Here is a 23,091-nt window from a genome sequence, read left to right on the forward strand (position 1 = left end):
GACGCCGGAGGACGGGCCCAGGAGGCCAGGAAAAGTGACCTCCGGTTCTTTGGGTAGAAGAAGAAGGGAGGCTCTGATGTCCTCCATTGGGCAGGGATGGGGGGGCGTGTCCAGGGGGCGGACAGAGATGGGAGAGGTGAGGAGCACATGGATGGACAGACGCTCCCGGGCACCGGGTGGGGACTCCAACCTGAGGGTTGAGCTGTCTCTAGACTTTTTTGGAAAGCGTTGGCGGGGGTTGGGGGGAGGGGACGGTGTCCTGGTTCTGAGCATGCGCTGTGGCGTTAGTCCCCCTTCCACCCCTGGCCCCTCTGCAGCCTCTGACCCGCTGCGGCCGTGGGCTAGACCCATAGCCCCTTTAAGCTCCAGCTTCCCCATCTCTAGAACAAGCAACCTAATGCCTAGGGCTACGGTGTCGATTTGACAGGGTGTGCGCTAAAGGCTGCATGCCCTTTGCCATGGGCCCCGCGCTCATTTTGCATAGTGTAGAAGCCCCTTTATGGGCCAGGTATGAGTCCAGCTGCAGCAAATACTGAAGGGGAAGAAAAGATAGTGGCTCACAGCTCCCTGGAGGGAGGGGAGCAAACTCTACTTTCTTTTCTCTGTTAGGTGGTGGCAAGTCATGGAGAAAAGTCATGCAGGGTAAAGAAAGGACAGAGTGGGGATGCTGTGATCTGATGTGGGGTTCGGGATCTAACAGTCAAGAAAGAATTCTTGAGAAGTTTTCAGTGTAGAAAAGGTTTTCTTAAAGCAGGGGGACAGGACTCATGGGCAGAAAATGCTGCACCAGGATTGTGAGGAGTCACTGGTTCTAGACTTTTAAGTCTGGGGAGGAAGGGGTGGGGGTAGAGATCATGTGAGTTCCTCAGGAATTTTTGTGTGCTGAGAGCAGGGTCTACAGGACCTTGGAGGTCTGGCTGTTGTCAAGATAAGGCTGGTTTTTGTATCTAGTAAAACATCAACGTGAGGGCAACCATGAGTTCCTTGAGGAAGGTCACGCTCTGCCTGTCTCTGGAATTCAGCAATGGCTGTGGGCTGTAAGGAGATGTAACTTAAGCTACATTTCTCTGGCTTTTGTTGACCTCATCAGGGACCCACTACAGTCAGGGGAGAATGGTCAGGGAAGGGCTCACTGCCATGGTTAAGGCTGGCCTTGAAGGGGAGAGGGAGAAAGTTCCAGGCAGAGGGAACAGCAGGTGCAAAGGCCCTGAGGCAGGGACACACACACAGCATTTTTGAAGAACAGCAAGGAGGCTAGTGTGTTTGGAGCAGAGAGAGCAAGAGGGACAAGGGGTGAGGTCAGTAAGTTAATGAGGGAGGGGCCGATAATGCGAGACAGGGGGTCAGCAAACGTTCTTAAAGGCCAGAGAATAAATGGTTTAGGCTTTTTTTTTTAAGATTTTATTTAATTATTTGATAGACAAAGATCACAAGTAGACAGAGAGGCAGGCATGTGGGGGGGAAGCAGGCTCCCCGCTGAGCAGAGAGCCTGATGCGGGGCTTGACCCCAGGACCCTGAGATCATGACCTGAGTGGAAGGCAGAGGCTTTAACCCACTGAGCCACCCAGGCGCCCCACTGGTTTCGGCTTTGATGACCATAAGGTCTCTGTTGCAACTACTCTGCCATCATATCAAGAAAGCAGATGAGCCATAAATCACTAGAGGTAGCTGGGTTCTGAGAGAACTTGACTTACATAAGAGACAGGCTCCCTGGTATTGGACCTTGAGGGCACAAGCTCAGAAGAGGAGGAACCAAAAGAGGTGAGTGGGAAGGAGGCGGCAGGCAGGAGGGAGGGAAGGAAACTCAATCAAAATCCAAACTCTGCACACTGAATAAAACCAAGCAGAAAGACTTGAGTCATGGCAAGGTTCTCTCCCTGGGAGCCAGGAAACTCAAGGCTACAGAAGCATTGAGTTCCGACTGCGCACAGAGTAAGGGGGTTTTATGGGATAAATGCAGAAGTTATTTGGTTTTTAGAACTGATTGATCTGGAGCTAATGGTCTTTCTTACTTGGATTCAAGGGACTCCAAGGGAATAAGGAAGTCCAGAGAGAGCACGAACAGACTTTGGTGGTCAGGAATTGGCTGGTGTCCTTGGCTGATATGTGAGAAGGACTGTAATTCCTGGAAGGTTAGGTTAAGTGTCCTTTATGCACCTGCGTTGGCCATCTCCATTCATCTCCATTTTAGTTTGGTTCCACACCTGAGAAGAGGGCATCCTGGAGTCAGGGAGGCCAGGGGTCCCACGGGGACGAGTGAATGAGCCCCATACTCTGCGGCTTCTGCCTCCAGAAGGCCCAGGGCTGCGGGCTGGCCAGGGGCGTGGCATCTCGGGGATCAGCTGGAAGAAAGCAGCTTTGGGCAGGTGGGGGTTGGGGAAGCCGATGGCAGGGAGGGCAGAAGAGGTGGAGATGGGAGAGGAATTGGGATTTGGGTGTGGTGAGAGTGGGAGAGGTGACCTGGAACCTGGAGGCTCAAGAAGGATGATGGGGGATGGTTTTCCGTTGTTTCGCGTTTTTTTAAAGTTAGAAGAAGTACTCAGAGCAATGATTAAGTCCTTAAGTGCTTGTAGGAATGATTCAGTATAAAAGGGGGAAGCTTTGGTGGGGGTTGGTTTTGGAGCAAGGACACCGAAGCCAGTGTCCCACTGCCCAAGCTCGCCCCCCCAGTTCAGGCCTGAGTCTGCTGTGGGACTCTGGGGGTCATGGGTGCTTTTCCTGATTCACAGAAGGGCACCTGGGAGGCCAGTGGTGGCCCTGGGCGCTGTCCTTGAGGAGGCAAGACGGGATGGCCCTTGGAGGGCAGGGGAGGGTCAGGCTGGGAATGGGACCACACAGGATGGGGGAAGAACTAGGAGGCTATGGCCCGGAAGCTGGCTGGCAAAGGAACACAAAGAATTTCTCTTCCGATCACCCTATTTTCTGACTGCAGCAGAAAGCAAGGGCTGCTGGAAGGGGTGGGGGCGAAGAAGTGGTGGCAGGGATTTGAGGACAGAGGAGAAAGTGTGACTTGGCATCTGGGCAGGAGGAGGGGGGGACTAGGGTGTGAGTCTCCCACAACCTTGCCCTGACTTGGGATGGAAGGTGGTCATTTGGAGTGAGGTGGTCCATGCAGCAGTAGGTGAAAAGTACTGATGAGTGTTGAGCAGAGAGAGGAGGGGTGTGGGGCCAGGGGGAGGGTATACCAAGGGTGCTTATACGCCGCGTGGTTAAACCTTGGAAGGAGGGGTGAGACAGCAAAGCAGCAAGGGATTGTCAGAGGTCGGCAGGGCCAGAGGATAGGGTCTGATGGGGAAAAGACCACTGTATCGGGTGCTAGAGTGTGGGGGTGGGCTCTGGAGCCGAAATTATGGAGTGGGTGCAATTATTTAGGGTGACCGAGTCTGGGGGCCCCATGGGAGCAGGTGGTTGAGATGGGACAAAGGGCAAGATGGTGGGAAAGGAGAGATCGAGGACTCTGCACACCAGGAGTAGGAGGTGTCGGCCGTGTGGATGGTGAGATTGCCAAGAACCGTGGTGTGTGTTGGAGACTGCAACAGTGAGCCAGAGCTGAAACTTTCAAGGAACGAGGGGACAGGGCCTGGACTGGTTTCAGCACCTGCCTGGAGCTTCGGACTAGAGTGTTCTGGAGAGAGGAGAAGGTGGGAAGCGGCAGCAGGAAGCAAAGAGGGCCCCCTCTCCCGGCCCAGTGGTCTGAGAGAGCCCACACCTGAGAGGGCTGCCTGGGAAGCAGGGGCCACAGAGAGAGAGGTCTGTGGTCAGCGTTAGAAGGAGCAGGTGCTGGAGGACAGGAGACATTTTCAAAGGAAAGAGGGTGGTTTGGTCTGACCAGGACAGCTGGGGTTGGGCCCCAGGGCAACCAGGGGTACTGGTGAAGGGTGAGGTGTGGACCAGGGCTGGGCTGTGGCCTGGCGAGGACCGGGCATCCTGTCCTTGCCCTTCAGAACCCATCTCATCAAACAGGTCAGACCGCTGGCTGTGGTGTGGACCAAGGACGCTGTCGCCTTGGCTTTGCCGTGGAGCCTATGGAGCTGAGACCTGATGCTAGCCACAAAGAGAATGTGCCCCCCAGGCCTGCGGTGCCCCTGAGGCCAGGCAAGATGCTTAATGGGTCTGGGCTGGGTGTGGCAGGAGCAGCTATTGGCCCACAGCTCCCTTCCCATCAGGCCAGCCTGGGGCCTCCCTAATTCCAGCTGGACCGGGACAGCAGGGCCAGGACAAAGTCTTCCCAGCCTGGGGCTGAGCGGACCAGGAGTGGGCTTGGCTGGGACCCCTGGCTGGGAAGGGATCCACCTCCCAACTCCCAGGGCAGTCTGTGCTGGGGTAGTGGCTCAGGCTCTTGGGGCTTCAAGAAGGCGACAGAGCTGGTCCAGCCAAGGACAGAAGCTGACCCCGAGCAAATTCAGATTCTGATTCACATGCCACTTTCTCCAAGTTCTAGCTGTGTGACCCTGGGGCGAGTGGTATGACTCAGGTCTAAAGACCCTGAGCTTTAGTTCCTGTCCTCAAATGTGCAAGTCTTCTGGCCCACTCCGGATGCTGGGTCCTCCCAGGCAGCCCCCAGGAAGCCTAGTCTCCCACTGTGCAATGGCCTTGGGGACCGGGGAGACTATGCCCCACCCCGAGTCCCCCAGAGCCGCTCCCTCGCAGCTGTTGGATGTGTTGTTGGGTCTTGTTCTAACCCGCGGGGCTGTCCCCCATCACCTCTTCCCAAGCCAGAAATCAGTCATCCTCTACTCTTCTCTTCCCTTCACGTGCTCCCTCCCACCCCCGTTCGGAGCCTCCACAGCAGATCAGAATCTGTCTCCAAATTCCCTCCTCCATCCCTGCCACCCCTGATCCCAGCCCTGTCATCTCTCACCTGGGATGCCCTCAACAGCCTCATTCCTGTCCCCCCGCTTCCCTCTCCCTTCCTCCCTGCCTGGACCCCAGCCCTGCTCCCTGCAGCCAGGCACCGAGTCAGACCACCCCTTGGTCCACTGGGGGAGTCCTGAGCCCCCCACCTGGGGCCCTGTCTCTGACCAGCACCCCCAACCCACCCGAGCCCTGACCACCAGCTCCTCCCCAGGGCACAACTGTCTCTCTTCTCTTTAGAGCAGCGGAGATTCCTGAAGAGCCCAAGTGTCGGCCTGGGCAGCGGCCATGGCCGGTGGGTGCGCGCGAGCCAGGCCCAGAGGGGAGGGCCTGTCATCACCCCCTCCCCAGGCGCCGTGCTGTGCCAGGAGCCTTGCCGAGTCCAGACCAACCTGGCTGGACAACCGAGCCCCGACCTGAGCCCCGTCCTGAAGGGCACAGCTGGCCAGCTGATGAACGCAAGCTTGCAACAGCAGAGTAACCTGCAGCCCCCCGCCGGCACGCCCCAGGGGAGGGCCAGAGAGTTCGCCATCCAGCAGAGTAACCTGAGCATGAGGGGGACCAGCTCGGCTCAGGGCAGAAGTCCCATCAGCCACCGCCTCTGGCCCCACCTGACACCTCAGGGAAGGCCTCGCCCTCAAGGATCACTGGCTTGCCCATGGTCCAGCCTGAGACAGTCCCAGCTGCTGGCCACAGACATCCCCGGCCCAGATGTCCAGCCTGATGCAGGCTTTGGTCCTTTCAGTGGGCACACACGGCCAGGCTCCAGACCCTGGTGTGGCCTGGGGAGCTGGCCCTCTGGGCTCAGAGGGAAACCCCTCACCCTGGAAGACCTGACCGTCCCTGTCCAGAGCCAGGCTCGGACCCCATCCCAAACGGCCATCCGCCAGCTGCTGGCCTCCGTGCGATACCTGGAGCGTGCAGTCAACCGTCTCAGGTGCCAGGTGTGCCAGGAACCCAGCAATGGCCAGGTACTCCCTGCCCACCCCCCGTCCAGCCAACCTGTGCCTGCTTCCTGGGATGGGAGGGAGGAACACCTACCTACCAGGTCTCAGGGAAACTGTGCATTTCCCAGAGACACAGAGGACCCAGGCTGCCCTCTCAGACTCTCAGGCAAGCAGGAAGCCTGTGTCCCTAGAGACCACGCTGGGGATCCTGACTGGGGATTTCCTTGACCCTAAACAGGGCGACCTTCAGGCCAAGCCCCTGAGGCAAGGAGAGAACTTCTCCCTGGGTCCGACATACAGCAGCGGGCAGAGGGGAGTGCCCCGGCTCCCTCGAGGTACGGGCAGCAAGGAGGCCGGACTCTGCTCTTCGGCTGGCTCTGGGGCTGCCTGGGGTGTTTCACCCAGGCGGGAAAGAGGAGAGTTGACTCCACAGGAGCAGGTCCGCAAGGAGGAAGAGAGCGTGGCTTCCTGCCCACAGGACACAGCCCCAGCAAGGATCATCGTGCAGGTGGAGGCCAGAGGAGGCTGGGCATGGGAACTGGGGGACCCCCGGAGGGCTTCTCCCGGAAACTCTCATGGCCAGCTCTCTGCCACTACCCTGTTGGGCAGGCAGGCTTGGCAGAGCGTGTCCTGTCCTGCTCGCTCCTCAGCCTGAGAACTGTCATGTCTTTTGGCTTTCCAAGAAAAAAGCCCGAAACATGCTGAGCCTGGAATCCGAGACAGCCCGGTGAGGCCATGGGATGGGGGTGGGGGCTGGCCACCCTCCTGGGAGACCTACTCCCCCATTTGCCTGGGCCAGGGGAGACGAGCCTCTGATGGAGGTCAGGCCCTGGCGGCAGGTCCTCGCGGGACTTCCAGGGAGGGGACTCCCTTCCCACCGCCCCTGCTGGGGAACGCAAGGGCCCTCCCTGGCCCCAGGGACAGGGACATGGGGACTGCTGTTGCTGCTGCTGGGAGTCTGTAACCACTAAGGCTGCCTGGCACTCTTGGCCATCCAGGAGGCACTCTGCGGCTCTGGGAGCTTTCCTGGCCGGGACTTCCTGGGCTGGCCACCAACAGAGGGTGTTGTTCCAGCCCGCAGCTGGTCTTCCTGCCGCAGCATGGGACATCAGGGCTGGGCAGGTGCCCCGGCCCACCCCCCTGATCAGCCCCGGTCCGGCCCTAGCCGGCAGTGGCTCTCCAGATGTTTCAGAACGTGGTGGCACCTGGTGCAGAAACGCCGGGCAGAGGCTGCAGCGGTGGCCCTGGGCCACCAGCAGCTGCTGCGCAGAGGCCTGTGGACGCTTCGCCAGGCTCCGCGGCTCCTGGAGGCCCAGCTGGAGGTGGCGTGGCGGCGACACACACAGGCCCTGCTGGCCCAGAGCTTCCAGAAGGTCAGGGGCCTCCGGGTTGGGCCATGGGGCGGTGATGAAAGGCTCATATGTCGGGGGAGGGCGTTCCCCTGGGCACCTGTTCTGCATCTCCTGAGTGATCTTCGGGAGAGCAGGTGGAGGGCCACACAGACACCTGCACCAGCTCTGCTTGAGATCACATCCTGCCTCCACTACTTTCTTGGTTCCACAGTTTCTTGCTGTGTGACTTTGGTCAGGTTGCTTAACCTCTCTGTGCCTTAGTTTCTTTCGCTTCAAAAGGGGATGATAATAATAGTACCTACCTCTCAGGGATGTTGTGAGGTTAAATTAATACAGAGAAAGGACTTAGAACCCTACTTAGCACATAGCAAGTGCTCCGCCTTATGGGTGGTTGCTGTCTTTTACTACTGGTTAGCTAGCCAGGACTGGCAAGACACGTCTGTGTTCTTCCCTCCTTGGGAAAGGGGGTGCTCTGGGAGGGCCCAGCTCCCGATGTTGCCTCTCAAGGAAAGCACTGCGTCTTGGGCTCTTTCTCTGCATTCATTCATTTATTCCCAAAGGGGCCGGGCAGTTTACAGGTTAAGACCGAAGGCTCTGTGGTTGGACATTTCTGTCCCCACACCCCATCCAGGTGCCTCCTCTTGGGGTTTGAGGCTGCCGCTGACATCCTTCTTTCCCTCTCTCTTCCCCAGTGGAGAAACCGGACTCTACAGCAGAAGCAGGGGCAGCCCCACATCCAGACTGGGCCAGGACCCCCACCCTCTGGGGCAGGACAAGGCCAGGGCCCCCCAGGAAGGGAGCTAGTGGCAGACCCCATCAGGAGAAGCAGGTAGTCCTGGACAACCCTGTGGCGCATTGGTCAGTGTGGCCTGGGCAGTTTGGGTGGCCTCCCCTTCCCCGATTCCTGCCTCAGTGCCCAACCCCCTCCCGGTTCCCCCCACAAGAGAATGAGGATGAAGTGGACAAAGATTTGTACAATAGTACGTCCACAGCCGCATTATTCACACCTGCCTCTTATTGGCGTTATTTCTGATCGTAACAGTCACACGTGCTTGATTCGAAAAAACACCCCAGATAGTTATCCGAACCTTTCACCGCCCTTCCCCACGTATCCCCCTTCCCAGAAGCAGTTTCCTGGTATTTGCATGGGATTTTTAGTGACGAGGATAAATGGTTGTGCTATGTTAGATGGGGGGAAAGGCTAAAAAATGATGTGTAAGGTATTTTTCGTGCACATGAAACGATACAGAAGGAAAAACAGTGAAATGTCATACAATTACTGAGCACCACCTAACCGCGCACTTAGAGATGGTTAAGACGGTAAGTTTCATGTATTGTGTATTTTACCACCGCTCAAAGTGAGAATCAATAAATATTTCATCCAAAAAACATGCTGAAATAACAGATAGTGCTTAGTGAAATTCAAATTGGCCATTTCCTCTCCATTCCCTCGTCGTCCACTACAGCAAAGTAAGGGTTTTATTCCTCCTTGTAAAGGAAACAAACGTATTTAAAGTAATTATTCAAATGCCATTTGTTTGAATACATGTTTGCGGTAAGAATTCAAACAGGATTGAAGGGGCACCTGGGTGACTCAGTGGGTCAAGGCCTCTGCCTTTGGCTCAGGTCATGATCCCCGGGTCCTGGGATCGAGCCCTGCATCGGGCTCCCCGCTCATCGAGGAGCCTGCTTCTCCCTCTCCCTCTGCCTGCTGCTCCCCCGACTTGTGCTCGCTCTCTGTCAAATAAATTTTAAAAATCTTAAAAAAAAAAAAAAAAAAAAAGAATGAAACAAAGGCAGAAATCTCCCCCCAAGTTGCTTCCATAATCAGGGATGACATGGAGAGAACGGGGTCGGGGAGGGGCAGCTCATCGCACCTGTGCACATGCCGTGGTGGGTGGCGGCCAGGTGGCCAGGCTGGGACTGCGAGCTCTCCTTCAGCCCAACCCGGGTCATCGCTTCCTCTCTCTGGGCAACTTTACTTGCAGTCCAGGGAGTCTGAGGGAGGAGGCAGGAGCCTGGCCGAGACCAGCTGGAGGCGATGGGGTAGAGCAGATGTTGCAGGTCTTACAACAACTGGCTGGTGAGCTGTGGGCCCCCACAGGCCCCAGGAAAACAGGGGAGAGGGAGCAGGGCTGGCCCCGAGCACCCACACTGGGCAGGGCTGCGGCTCCCGCACGAATGAATGTTTACTGAGCATCTCCTGGGACAGCTTCCCAGACACGATCTCATTTGAGCGTCCAGGGACCTGGGCAAGGCTTTGTGCCCAGTGTACGGTTGGGGAAAGTGAGGCACAGAGAAGTTAAGTGACCAGCTCAAGGGCACACAGTATGAGAGGTGCACATCCTGTATTCGTGTCCCGATGCTAATTCAGGTCCTGCAGAAGCTTGAGTGTTCGAACCGGAGGGTCCCTCAGACATCACTCACTCACGGGGAAAACGGACGCCCAGAGACGGGGAACAACAGAGCCTCCTCCTGTCCTGATCCTCCCTACCCTCTCTCTTCTCGCTCTTCAGTCTTCTTCTTGTGGTTCCATCTGAAGGAATGGGCCTGGCAGGAGAGGGGGGTCCAGAGAGAGGCCTCCCAGGTCTCACTGAGGACTCAGAGGAGGGGTAGGCCGCCCCTAGCCCCGTGCTCTCCTGTGACACCCAGGGGAGCCTCTCTGGACCCTGAGCAGTGGAGAGCCTGGCTCTGCAGGTAGGGAGGAGCAGAAGAAGGTGGGAGTGGGGACCCCCTTCCTTGAGGCAGAGGGGTTTGGTCCTCAGCAGAGCTCGGTGCCCGCCGCCCCCCAGCCCCCCTCCAGGAAGCATGGCCATCACAGTGGGTGCGCCCTAAGTTAAAGTGTTGTGAGGGGAAGGAACACAGTCCCGTAAGAGGGTTTTTCCTGTGTTAATTTTTTACAATGCGACATTTACATCTTACACGAAAATAAAGAAAATAGATACTAACCCCCAGTGTGCCCATCACCCAGCTTCAAGAAAATCACCTCCTGGGGACGCCCAGGTGGGGCAGTGGGTTGAGTGTCTGGCTCTTGGTTTCAGCTCAGGTCACCATCTCAGGGTCCTGGAATCAGGCTCTGTGTTGGGCTCAGTGTGGAGTCCCCAGGAGCTTCTCTCTCTCCCCCTCCCTCTGCCCCTCCTGCTCATGCTCTCTTTCTCTTTAAAAAATAAACCAATAAAATATTTTAAAAAGAGAAGGAAAAAGAAAATCACCTCCTGAAAACCCTGTTTCATCCATACCCCAACTGCTCCCCTTACGTTATTTTAAAGCCCCCCCATCATACCGTTTCACCCATAAATACTTCTGTAGCGTCTCTAAAAGATAGGAAGTCTTTTCAATGACATAACGCCCGTGCCATGATCACGCTTAAAAGTGAACATTAATTGCTTAATGCCAAAAAACATCTGGTCAGACTTTACATTTCCCACTGTTTTACAGGTGCACATTCTGTTAGAGCTTGTTTGAACCGGGATCCAAATAAAGTCCTTATGTTAAAGTTGGTGGATAAGCCGTTAAGGTCTTTTTGACCTCTGATGTCCCTTCTAGTCTTTTGGGTTTTTGTTTTTCTTTGCAATTTATCTGTGGAGGAAACCAGGCTGCTAGTTGAGTAGAGTTTCCCTGGGTCTGATTCCTGCTGACTGCATTCCCCCGTGTAGATTTTTCTCTCTTTTTTAAAGATTTTATTTTTATTTATTTGAGAGAGAGAGGGAAGGAGGGAGAGCACAGAGGGAGAGGGAGGAGCAGGCTCCCAGCTGAGCAGAGAGCCCCACGTGTGGCCCTGGGATCACGACCAGAGCCCAAGGCAGATGTTTCACCCACTGAGCCACCTAGGTGCCCCCCGCCCCCACCAGTGCCGTTTCCTAAGAGAACTTTGAGCTTGACCACAGTTTCACGAAGATGTGAGGGTGAATGCTTGGCCCATTGAGGGAGAGTCGGCAGGAGAGCACTGGGCAAGGGAATGGCGCAGGCAAAGTCCCGTGATAGGGGAGTGTGGGAAACTCAAAGGACACCTTGGTAGCCCAAGGTGGGGAGCCTGGGGGACAGGGGAAGGTTGAAGGTAATGATGGAAAGGCATGCGGGGGCCAGATCACGCATGGCCTTGTAGGTGGTGTTGAGGAGCTGACATTCTGTCCTAAGCGCAAGGCAGGGGGGCAGGGGTGGGTGGCGCTGGAGGTTTTCAGCAGAGGAGTAAGATGACGGCATTTGAACTTGGGAAAAGATCATTCTGGCCACGGAGCCACCACTGCCTGGAGGGGCCCCGAGTGGATACGAGAGGCCAGACAGGAGGCTGCTGAGGCCATCCGGGCACCGAGGGGTAAGGGCGTGGTGGCCTGAACAGGTTCAGAGTGTGAAGGGGCTTGTCCCCGGCCTCAGCAGTGGCACAGGGCAGGTGGCTGTAGCTGCCGTCATTACTACTAGTACCAGCACCTTCTCTTGGCTCCCCAGGTGCTTTGGGGCCTGGCAGAAGTTCATGCTAAGAGCCGCCCTGTACCGGGACCGCCTGGCCCGCCGCCGGGCAGGGACCCTGAGGTTATGTCTGCAACAGTGGATGTGGATGAAACAGCTCCGGGCCTCAGATGGAGCAAAGGTGACCCAGCTGTCCCTCTGCCGCCAGAAGGCCAGTGAGCGAGTGAGGGGCAGGCCGAGGGGTTCCCTTTCCCTCCCACCCCAGCAAACATTGTCACCTAAGCTCCTTCTGTGGTGGGCCCCATGGGAACTGATGGCTTCTCGTGATGGGGGATGGTGGTACCCGGAGCATTCTGGGGAGTGCAGTCTGACGGCCCAAGAGGGTCCAGGAGGGGTCCCCAGAGCGGGCAGGCCTTGGCTGGGCCCCATCCTCACTCCAGGTCATAAGCTGCTCTAGGCAAGAGACTTTGTTCCATCTTCCGCTAGGAGGGGATGTGGTCGCTGCTCTCAGAAGTTCCTGATCTGGGAGATAATTCACAGCCCTTGTTTCCCTCCCCCAGAATCTGATAGGGGAAGATGGGATCTCCGAGGTGTCTTGCAGGGGAGGATTTGGAGGCAGTGGGTGGGGGCAGTGCCTGGGAGGGGAGTTCCTAAGGAGGGGTGAGGTGGGCTGAGGCTGCCACAGGTTCCACCAAGGGCTTTGGGTGGAAGGAGGTCACTGGGGATGCGGCTGATTCATCCTTTGATGGCTCCTTAGGGAACACGGCCCTCTGCAGCTCTGCGCCCGGAGGGGCCACAGCCCAGGGCCTGGGGGTTATGGCTCAGGCCCAGGGGCTGCCCCCGGAGCAACGGGGGGGCTCCCTGCAGGAAGCCTGCAAGAGATTGGCCCTGCACCGGGTGCTGCTGCTCTGGAGGACACGGCTGTCCCAGCACCAGAGGGCTGAGTAGGTGTCTGCAAGCCTGTGACCCAGGGTTGAGGGGGTATGTGAGTGGAGCTGAGCCCTGGGAAGTGCCCTCTGGGGGATGGGCCAGGTCCTGCTCTTCCCCAGGTCTTGCAGAGGGCACCCCCCGCCCCCGGGCCCAGCACGCTGCGGTACTGGTGCAGGGCTCGGGGAGGTGGCCCAGGGGCCTGGAGACAGTGACTGAGCAGAGAGCGAGCTGTGGGAGCCATGGGTTGGCCGGGGACACAAACGCTTGTCAACACAAGAGCTTGCAAACACAGGAGCTTGCTTGCTCTTCTCCAGGATGGGTGGGAGCCCCCTGGTGGCAGGAACCGTGCCTGCATTGCCGTGGTCTGGCAGGTGGGAGGCATGGTCCCGTGCCCCAGTCGGCCTCATTATAAAGCTAGAGAAACTGAGGCTCAGATGGCCAAGCAGCTTGCTTGAAATCACACTACGAGTTAGGAGCAACTCTCTTGGTCGCTGTTGCTTTTCTACAAGTGCTGGGACCCAGACTCCAGACTGGTGGCTGCGGGGGAGCGGGTGATGGGGGTCAGGAGGGGCCTGCTGCCCTGGTGGAATGTCAAGCAGAATGTAAGCCAGTGGTTGCAGGGATAAGTTGAAAGCCCCATAGTGGGATGCCTGGGTGGCTCAGTCAGTTAAGTGTTTGCCTTCGGCTCAGGGCATGATCCCGGTGTCCTGAGATCAAGCCCCAGGTCAGGCTTCCTGCTCACTGGGGAGCCTGCTTCTCCCTCTGCCCCTCCCCCCACTCATGCTCTCTCTCTCTCTCTCAAATAAAGAAAATCTTAAAAAAGACAAAGCCACATGCCAAGTATCCATCGTCCCACACCCACTTGGTCCACTTGGACCCTCTGTCTCTTTGAATGAAGCCCCTAGAATTCCCAGGGAAGTCAGTTCACCGTGATCCCTTAGAATGTAGCTCTCCCTCCTGTAGTCCATCCTCTAGCCTTTGGTCACCAGGGAACAGTCAGTATCTCCTTCCGACATAGCTGGGGCTGTCCTGTGCTCTAAAATAAGCTTTTGGATTCCCCCATCTTCTGCTATTTGGAGTTTGGGGAAATGGCCTTCCACCAGGCCTCAGTTTCCCTATCTACATAACTGAGCAGAGGCAGAAATACTGATGTGGCCATACGAGTGGTCCCCTGAGTCCGGGGTCCTTGGGTCTGGGGCCCAGCTCCGTGTCCCATCAGGAGTGTGGCAAGGATCTCGAGCTGACACAGGTGTAGAAAGCAGTGGCCTCAGCCTTAGATGCTCGTGAGAGTCACTCTGGAGCCCTGGAAAGGTCAGGAAGCCCAGGCCGCAGCTGGACTGCCAAGTCAGAATCTCCGGGGGGTGGGACCCCAATGGGCATGAGTACGTCTTGGAGCCCCCCACGTAGTCCCCTATGTGGCTGGCTTGCAAGGTGATGCTCTAGCCTGGAGTTTGGCATGGGTGGCCCCTTCCAGATCAGCTCTGGCAGAGACCCGGCTGGGGGCAGCCCCTGCTTGGCAGTCCCATCAGCCTGGGGGTGAGGCTGGGGCCCCGGGGATTCACTTGCCCCTTCCTGTAGCTCCTTCCTCCAGGGCATGAGGCGGCAGGTGATTCGGCATATCCTGAGGGGGTGGCATTTGAAGGTGTGGGGTCCAAGCACCCCGTCAGACAGTGCCAGGACCACCTTGGCCCCGGAGCTCCTGGGCAGCATCCCGGGAGGGGAGCCACTGCTGGACGGCAGCCCACCCCGAAGCTCACTAGAGAAGGTGAGGGGCAGAGGGTGGGAATGGTCTGGGGTGGGTGGGGGGCAGGTGGGAGGAGACAGTGGAGACAGGGCAGGGCCCGAGGATCCAAGACTCCCTTCCTCCTTCCCCAGGCTTCCAGGACCCCCGCCCCCTTGGAGACCCTCCCACTGAGGCTTCTGTGGGCATCTGGGCAACAGCAGAGGGCACAGTGCCTTCTGCCCTGGCAGATGCGGGCTCAGCACTCCCGGGGTGCAGCGAGGTGGCACCGGTGTACTCTTCAGAGGCGGTAGGGATCCCTCCCCATGGTGGGTGAGCCACGCCGCCCACCGCTCTGTGGACATCCTGTTCCCAGTCCCCTTCCCATTACTCCTTGACCCTTGACTCCCATTCCTCCTACGTCCCTTTGGGGTCTGCCTCCCAGAGGGCTCCCACCCCACGCTCCAATCCGTTGGAACCGAGATTCAGGTCCTCTGGACTTCTCCTGCCCTCCCAGCCTGCCAGTCATTTCTCCCAGAGACTTCGTAGCTGTGGTTCATTCATTCATTTATCTGCAGCACAATGCTTGGGTCCGCCTGGGTTCTAATCCCAGCTTTGCCCCTCCCTAGCTCTGTGATCTTGGGCAAGTTGCTTAACCTCTCTGTGTCTCCATCTCTCCGTTTGTATGGGGATGATAACAGTAGTCACTCCAGTGGGCATCAACAAGGTAGGGGCACATAATCCCCTAGCCCAGTGCCTGGCACATAGTAAGCACTCAGTTCATAACAGTGTTGATCGCTAGTGGCGGAACTCAGGACTTGGGGTCCGTGATCCCATCTCATCCCTAACCTGTTGTTATAACACTGGGAGTAGCATTTGAGCAGTCCAGTCCCCAGCAAGCCACGCTCCCCCATGATGGAAACAGGGAGAAAACTCCCCCCCTCCAGGCTCCTGAGGGAGGGGATGGCTGGGAGAGCCCAGGGTGGCAATGACCATCCTCAGCGTGGACGCTCCCCTCCCCACCCTTCCTAGCGCTCTCCTCAGCTGGAGCCACTGGGCCACAGCCCAAGGGGCCCAGAGAGAGCTGGCGGTTGCCTGGGCCTGGGACCGGAGCTGCAGGGCCACGCTGGGCTTGTGGCGGCGACGGCTGGCGCAGAGGCGAGAGGTGGAGCAGTGGGTTCGGGCACGGGACCGCACACGGGTCCGAGGTGCCCTGCACCATTGGCACTCCTGCTGGCAGAGTGAGTCGGGGCCTAGTGCCGGGTCACTGAGGGGGAGGGAAGGGCCAGGTCCATCAGGGAGACCCAGGGTTTTGTGCCCTCCAGCAGAGTCCAGGGATGGGACTCTCATGGAGCACACTCAGGATGGCGGTGAGGGGAGGCAGAGCAGAACCAGGGGCTTGGACATTGCCCGTCCATTCCCCAGCTGTGTGGACCTTACACAAGCTGCACAACCTCTGCAAGCCTCAGCTTACTCATCTGTAAAATGGGGATCACAGCAGCACCCTCCCCAGAGGCTGATTCTGGGGAGTCTAGGACACCATCCCCCACTGTTGGCTCAGAGCTCAGTTCCTAGTAGGTGTTGCTGTCGTCATCACCGCCATCTTCTTCACCCTCATCCTCATTATGCTCACCTGGCCTTCAGGAGTCACGGGCCTGAGCACCGAGTCCTGGTGTCCTCAGAGCCCAGCATAGGAGGTGGGGAGCACTGGGGGCCATTTCCGAGGCTTCCCACTACACCAACACATCGTATCAGGGAGCTGGTGGGGGGGACCTGGTTGTTCTGGAAAGTTCCTGTCCTGTCCACTGAGGACAGCTGCTTCTCCAGCCCAATCGTTGTCCAATTATGCTGACCTCGTTTTCAAGGAAAAGCTGGAAATCTAGATTTTTACGTGAATTGTCCCGATCCCTAAACGTTTCCAAGAAATGAAAAACAGTGAGCTGGGTTGGCTTGTTCATCACAGGACACTTGTAACCCAAGCACTTAAACCCAGATGGTTAGGGCGCCTCCTCTGTCCCTGCTTGGGTCACGTGCAGAGGGCTGGCCCAGGAGGGGCCCACAGTTACCTGGGGCTGAGGGGCGGGGCTGGGATGAAGGCCCGGGGGCATCTCAGCCTCTCTCGGGTCACAGGGCAGCAGTCCCTGCGTGCCAGGTGCCAGACGTGGGTGCAGGTCCATCTCCAGGCCTTGAGGGGGTCCGTGTTCCAGGACTGGAGGCAGGCGGCAGCTCATTGGAGACACCCAGGGCCCTCCCCAGAGCCGCGTCTACTTCACAGGTGGGTGGGCCCGGGGGTAGGAGGATGAGAGAGGTATCCCCACTCTGGAAAAAACAGAGATAAAGCCCAGGGGACCTAACGAGGGAGCCATAGACCTGTGACCATTGATTCCTTTACCTGCTTTGTTCGAGAGGCGCCTACCTGATGTCCTGATGAGCCCCGGGTCTCCAACTCCCGGCCAGGTCAGTCCTTTGGTTTGAGGGGACACAGGAAAGGTGGGGGAAGTCCACGCCTCCAACATCCACCATTACGTGTGTCCCAACATCACACGTCCGTGTCTTGTTGAGCACAAGGAAGTTCTGCTCTATACAGTTGCCAAATGAGTGAACTCTTCGTGAAAATAGAGATGTTCCAGTAAAATGTATAGCGCTCGCTCATGCATAGTTAGAAGCAGCGGGAACGGGTGATGCTTTCTCCCACCGTTCAGCTACAAATGCGCAGATGCTCACGGTGTCCCCGCACGGGCGGCCGACCGTTGATGGCTCCGTGGCCTATACCGAACTTTCAGACCTGAACAGTGGACACTGTGCTCCCCTCACCAGCCTTCTGCCCCTGGGTGGGCTTGTGAGGGGCGACCAGGCCTCATTGCTCCCCCGGGACTTGGCCCCATACCTGCTGGGTTCCCATGCTGGGGACACCTGTCCTCCTGAGTCCGTCTGCACGTGTGGAGGCCCTGGACCAAAGCTGGCACTTGGACCCGTTACACAATCGTGCCCACGTGCTGAAGGCACAGAGTTGTGTGTGCAAAACCATGTATTACCTAGGACACTTAGTGGGGGGATTTGCGGATGCGATTTGGAATAAATGGGACTTTTTGACGCCAAAAGCCAGCTGCGCTCCTCCCTCTGCTCCTGTTTTTCAGCCGTTTCCAGGCCTGGCGTGGAATTGAAAGAGACACAGGGGTGGTCCTGGCCATGGGAGCCTCTCAGGATGGCCCGAGAAAGGCCGTGGGGGCCACATTTGCCACGTGACAGGATGCCCGAGCAACCAAGGCCTGGGCACAGGAATGGCATGTGGCCCGGGCCTCCATGGCCTACTGCAGAAGCCACGTGCCGGCGGGGGCCGGGGGGCGGACACACAGGCAGCTGAGCAGGGCCCGGGCCCAGCAGGCCTTCATAGCATGACGAGCGGCTCTGGGCCGGTGCTGTGAGGCCCGCCGGCGGGCAGAAGAGAGAGTGGCCCTGTGCCGGACCCAGTGGGTGCGTGAGTCCTGCCTATGCCAGGTCAGCCGAGCCTGTGGTGCCCAGAAGCTGAGTGGCAGGTGGGTGCCGGAGCCCTGCGGGCAGCCCCACACAGTGCTTCCAGCTGAGTCTGCTTCTGAGCCCTTGGGCTTGCTGTTGTGAGAGGTAGAGGGTATTTGGTTGCTGGCAATGGGGCTTGGGAGGTTGGGGTCAGAGGAAAAGTCGATCCCAGACACCGCAGCTTGTCCTGGGGTCCAAGTCCAGACCCGCACTTTCCAGCAGAGCAACCCCTCTCGGAGCAAGTCTTTGAAGGACAGAGGAGGATAACAGGCCCGCCTTAGGGAATGCGTGCGAGCACTGGGCTCAGGGCTCAGAAACACGGCAGGTGCTCATTAAACAGTGCTCCTGTGAGGGAGAGCAAGGCGAAGACAGCAAGACTGACCACTCTCTGTCCCTGGGGTGTGATGTTCTGCTGCTCTCTGGGCCTCTTTTAACCCAATTTCCCCAGAAGAGGGATGAGGGGAGGATCCAGCGGGGCACTGGCTGGGAAGGGTTTACCTTCTGCTTCACACACATGTGGGCTCCTCCCTCTGTCCCAGGATCCTAGAGGCCTGGACCCAGTCAGCAGCCAGGGCCCGTGACCAGCGAGCCGCCATCACCCAGTTCCAGCAGGCTGGGTCCAGACGCCTCCTGTGGACCCACTGGGCCCAGTGGCAGGCAGCGGGGCTCAGTATGCGGTTGGAACCACAGAGGAAGGCCCCGGAGGCCCATGCTGTTGACCTTGGGCAGTGGCCCAGGGTGGCCAGCAGAGGGCGCCTTCTAGCGCTGAGCCCCACTCCAGCCCTGTGGAAGCAGGTGAGCCGGCCTAGGTGGGGTGGGCCAGTGGCCTCAGAATCGGCTTGCTTCAGCCCATGGTGGCAAGCGTGGCTGGACGCTTATCCAGGGGACCCATTGGTAGGGACACTACCCCTACCACATTCTAGAACCGCCTCCTGGCTCTGGAAGCCTGCCATCTTTGGGTCCATCGGCAAACATTTACTGAGCACCTATTAAGTGCCAGCCCAGCACAGGTCCACCACAAAGACAAATGCTGTGGTCACAGTCTTAGGGAGAAAGACACCTGAACTCATGTATCCTGGTGTAGCCTAGGGTCGGGTACATGGGGATAGGAGCAACTGTTTGCCAAGTCCCTTTTATTCCTTATTGGAAAAAATAAACCTGCTCATTACAGGAAAATCAGGAGGTATAAAGGGAATGTTTCTTTCATAACTTCCTCCACTCAAAGACAACCACCAGTCCCTCTCCAGACCCGAAGCACTTAGTTCTGGGGCGCCTGGCTGGCTTAGTCGGTGGAGCATGGGAGTCTCGATCTCAGGGTTGTGAGTTCAAGCCCCAAGTTGGGTGTGCAGAGTACTTAAAAAGAAAAGAAAACCTTTAAAAGAAAAAGAAAAAAAGGAGGCATTTAGTTCTGACACCTGCAAATGGTGACAAGAGCCTAATGGCAAACAGGACTGAAGAGGCCGCAATGGAAGCCAGGCCCAAGAATGGACACCACATGGCAGTCTAGGGATGTCACTGGAGGATACACAGCCCCAGAGTTACCGGCAGGCCGCGCAGGTTCCTAAAGATGTACAGGAATCATCCAGAGTCCTGTTTCAGAATGCCAGGAAGCATGCAATAGATTCTAGAAAGGTTCTTAGAAAAAAGATTAAATTGTTTTTATAAAAGATCCTATTTAGAGAAAGAGAGTACATGCGTGTGAGTGCAAGCAGGGGGAGGGGCAGAGGGACCGAGAATATCAAGCAGATTCCACACTGAGCACGGAGCCTGAGGCAGGGCTCCATCTCACCACCCTGAGATCATAACCTGAACCAAAATCAAGAGTCAAGACACTGAACTGACTGAGCCACCCAGGTGCCCCTACATTGTTTTTTTAAACGGAATTGAAAGGGCCTTGCTTTGGTTATTTGCAGAACCCATATATTCACGCGCACAGGGGGCGATGGCAACAGCAGCTTCTGGGGACTCGGCATTTTATTTCTAGATCTGTGTCACAAGCCAATTTTACTTTTGGTCTGTTTAAAAATATTAACATTCCATTCTTTTTTTTTTTTTTTTTAAGATTTATTTGACAGAGATCACAAGTAGGCAGAGAGGCAGGCAGAGAGAGAGGGGGAAGCAGGCTCCCCGCTGAGCACTCGCAGCTCAATCCCAGGACCCCGGGATCATGACTGGAGCCGAAGGCAGAGGCTTTAACCCACTGAGCCACCCAGATGCCCTTAGCATTCCATTCTTATCAGCAAAGGCAGTCCGGATCCCCTGTGCTGATGGAGAAAAAGAGGCGTACCAAAACCAAAAGTAAATGCCGGGGAGAATAACAGGGTGCTTGGCTCCAGCCCCTCTCCCCGTTTCTACCACAGGAACACATGCACCCAGGCAGCCTTCCCCGAGTGGCACAAGCTGGTATTAGGCCTCCCCATGCAAGAGAGGCCCTCTGAGAGCCCCTGGTCTGTAGCAGAGCCGTAGCTGGGCTTGGGCTCCGGAGTCAGGCAGGTAATCTCGCTTTGTAAAACCCAAGTGGGGACGGACTGCACTGGCACAGGTGAGCCCTCACCAGGCGGTGTACATGATGGGTCCGCCCCTCCGCTTCCAACCCCGGGTGTGCTGCGAGGACAGAGGAGGCAGCAGGGTTGTGTGCTGATGGCCCCCCTAAGGGCAGGTGTCTTCCCTGCCTCCTCTGGGAGCCTCGGGACCACACAGGAGGAGGAGACCCTGCTTCTGGTCAGGGCAGGGCAGGAAGGACCCTGCCACGTTGCCTGGGATGCAGGGGGTCCAAGCCCATCGGGTTCAGGTTATCCTCTCTGGCTGTTCCCTCAGGCCCACGGCTACGGGACACTAACCGGCCAGCACCACAAGCACTGGGGACAGAGGAAGCCGAGAAAATTCTCCTGGGCTCAGAGTAAGGAGACCAGTCCCTGGGGCCAGACATCTCCCGGGCCTGGAAATCGGCTTCCAGCAACGAGGCTAATCCTTTTTAGGTACAGATTTTCTTTTCTTTCCAGACGGCAGAGAGCGCCCCCTCTGCCTCGCCTTCCGGCGCCGGTGGCAACCGCCTGGATGCGCCGGCCAGGCCCAAGGCCGGCCCCCTACGAAACCAGGAGGAGACCGCTACTCTGAGGCCCCACCCCTCCAAGGCCAAGGCGAGGCGGCTCAAAGCCAGCCAGGGTAAGGGAAGCTGCGCGTGCGCGGGGCCCCGGGGGCGGGGCGGGGCTCAGCCGGGGCGGGGCTCAGCCGGGGCGGGGCTCAGCCGGGGAGGGAGTTGGGCCCTCTCTCCTCCTTGCTCCCTCCTGGAGAATCTGCCCTTCTCCCTCGTCATTAAGGGGTCCTGATGCTCTTGGCTATCGGGGTGCATGCCAGGGCTTCTCCCCACCAGGAGGAAATACCTGCAGCGCTGGCACCGGGAGGCACTGCTTTCCCGGCTCCACGGCTCCCAGCGGGCCCGGAGCCTGGCAGCAGCATGGCGGCACTGGGTAGATGTTCAGGGTGCTGAGCAGCTGGCACGGACGCTGGTGAGTGGGTGGCACCCTCTCCCCAGCCTCAAGCTGATCTAGCAGCTCACCTCATCCTCAACCTTAACCCCTAGAAATGAAGTCTCTCAAAGCATATTGGCCTCTGTATGGACCAAAGTCTGAAAGCTTGGGGCCAGGTGCAAGGATCTGCAAACTCACCTTAGGGGACACCCGCATTGTCACAGCCCCTTCTCCGTGGTGCTGCGGAGCTGTAAGGGAAAGACGCAGCAGAGGGGCAGGGGGGCAGCAGGGTCTGGCTGGGCCCCTCTTAACCCCCCCTCCCACAGCTGAGGCAGTGGCACCTGACGCAGGCCTGGCGTGTGTGGCGGCGGCGGGCTCTGCAGCTGTGGGTGGCTCAGCAATTACAGCAGCAAGAAAGTGGCCGGGTCCTTTCCCAGGTATGGGGGTAGCTGCCACCCCTCAGCAGCTCTTTGGAGCTGGGGCCCCTCCATTTTCAGGGGAGGTGTCTGTTCCATTAGAGAAAACACAGCTTGGGTCCCCATTTAGCTGGTGATCATGCGCTCAGCCCGGTTCTACCCACTCGGTGTGGGCACGAGCCTTGACCACAGCATGTCTGCCACTCACACTAGCCCACGTTGGGTATGGGTCCCTGAGTGCCCCATCCCTTATCCACCCTGCTCTGAGCATAGCTTCCGAAATCACAAATCAGATCTGTTCTGAGCCTGGGCATTTGGCCTGGGGCTAGCGCTGGCTGGGCGGCTGGCTAGGGTGGAGGGAAGGGCGGGGGGAGTCGCCCATTCACTCCGGTGAGAGAAGGAACTGGGCACAGGTGTTAGCCTAGCACAGACAGCAGACCCAGGAGGGAGCCAAATAGCCTTTCCTTCCTCCTCCCTAATTCCAGGTCTTTGAGAAGTGGCGCCAGCACCTGGCAGCAAGGGGCCAGAAGAGGAGCCACCAGCAGTCTGATAGCCCTGAGCCCGGCGGGCATCAGGAAGCCTGGGAGTAGGCTGGAAGCTGCTCGAGCCCATGTGCATGGTGAACTGGAGGCGGAGCAGGGGACCAGCTGCAGCTGTGACTTGTTCCCTTGGAAAGAAAAACAACACTGAGCCCAGCCTCCCTATGGAAGGAACATCGCCCCACCCATCAGGGCAGTGCAGGCTCAAGCCACCAGACATCCCACTGCCTGGTGACCCGGGAGCCGGCTCTCTGAGCTCTGAAAAACAATAAAACACCGTCCTTAGTCCCAGCTGCTTCTCTTGCTCAGTGTCCCCTAAGAGCTGCCCCTCTGCCTCAGCCAGCCACCCTGGGATGGAAGTGAAGAGGGTACACCTGTGACCCTGGCTTCTTCTTCTGCCATCAAGCTGCTCTTTGGACACCTACCCTACCCTCCTGCTGAGTCAGTGAAGACCAGCCGGCAGGGACTGGGACCAGGACAGGGAACAGCTTCTACACATCTAGCAGTCACTGTCCCTGGGCAGTGGGGCTCAAGGGCTGACTCCTGGGGAGCAGTGCCAGGCAGACAGCTTCGGGAGCAGGATGAGCAGAGGGTCAGAAGCAGCTGGCAGTAAGAAGTCCCACCTAAAAAAAATAAGCCAGGAAGAAGTCAGTCCTGCTCTGTGGAGCCTTATCTTTGCCCTTGACAGTAAGACAGGGTATCCCCTCCACGGCCAGAGGGGATAAAGGGCAGGTCAAGGGCTCCACCAAGTATAAGGGTTGAGATGCCTTTAACCTGTATGAGGCACCTTCCCTCTTGAACCACCGGAATACAGAAATAGATCTTCTGAAAAGCAGCACAGGAGAAAAGTGAAAGCCCTAGCTGGCTCTCGGGCAGACAGGCAGCGGGGTGTGTGTGTGTGTGTGTGTGTGTGTGTGTGTGTGTGTGTGTGTACGCCAA

The 23,091-nt window shown here is 57.8% G+C and overlaps 1 protein-coding gene across 1 annotated transcript; it reads left to right on the forward strand.

The window, feature by feature from the left end:
• CUNH1orf167 (chromosome unknown C1orf167 homolog) lies at positions 1-18,720 on the forward strand. Its single transcript, XM_032863416.1, has 16 exons — positions 1-53; positions 3,965-4,096; positions 5,096-5,826; positions 6,041-6,310; positions 6,486-6,529; positions 6,968-7,175; positions 7,847-7,983; positions 9,143-9,237; positions 9,671-9,851; positions 11,601-11,776; positions 12,319-12,505; positions 14,070-14,256; positions 14,367-14,521; positions 15,244-15,452; positions 16,342-16,486; positions 18,267-18,720. Exons 2-16 carry the CDS (start codon positions 4,027-4,029, stop codon positions 18,718-18,720), a joined length of 3,249 nt encoding a protein of 1,082 aa, XP_032719307.1. The 5' UTR covers positions 1-53; positions 3,965-4,026.
• The last annotated feature ends 4,371 nt before the right edge of the window (positions 18,721-23,091 follow it).

This window comes from Lontra canadensis, unplaced genomic scaffold (assembly GCF_010015895.1).
Source record: "Lontra canadensis isolate GAN:19392208 unplaced genomic scaffold, GSC_riverotter_1.0 scaffold25, whole genome shotgun sequence".
Lineage (NCBI taxonomy): Eukaryota > Metazoa > Chordata > Mammalia > Carnivora > Mustelidae > Lontra > Lontra canadensis.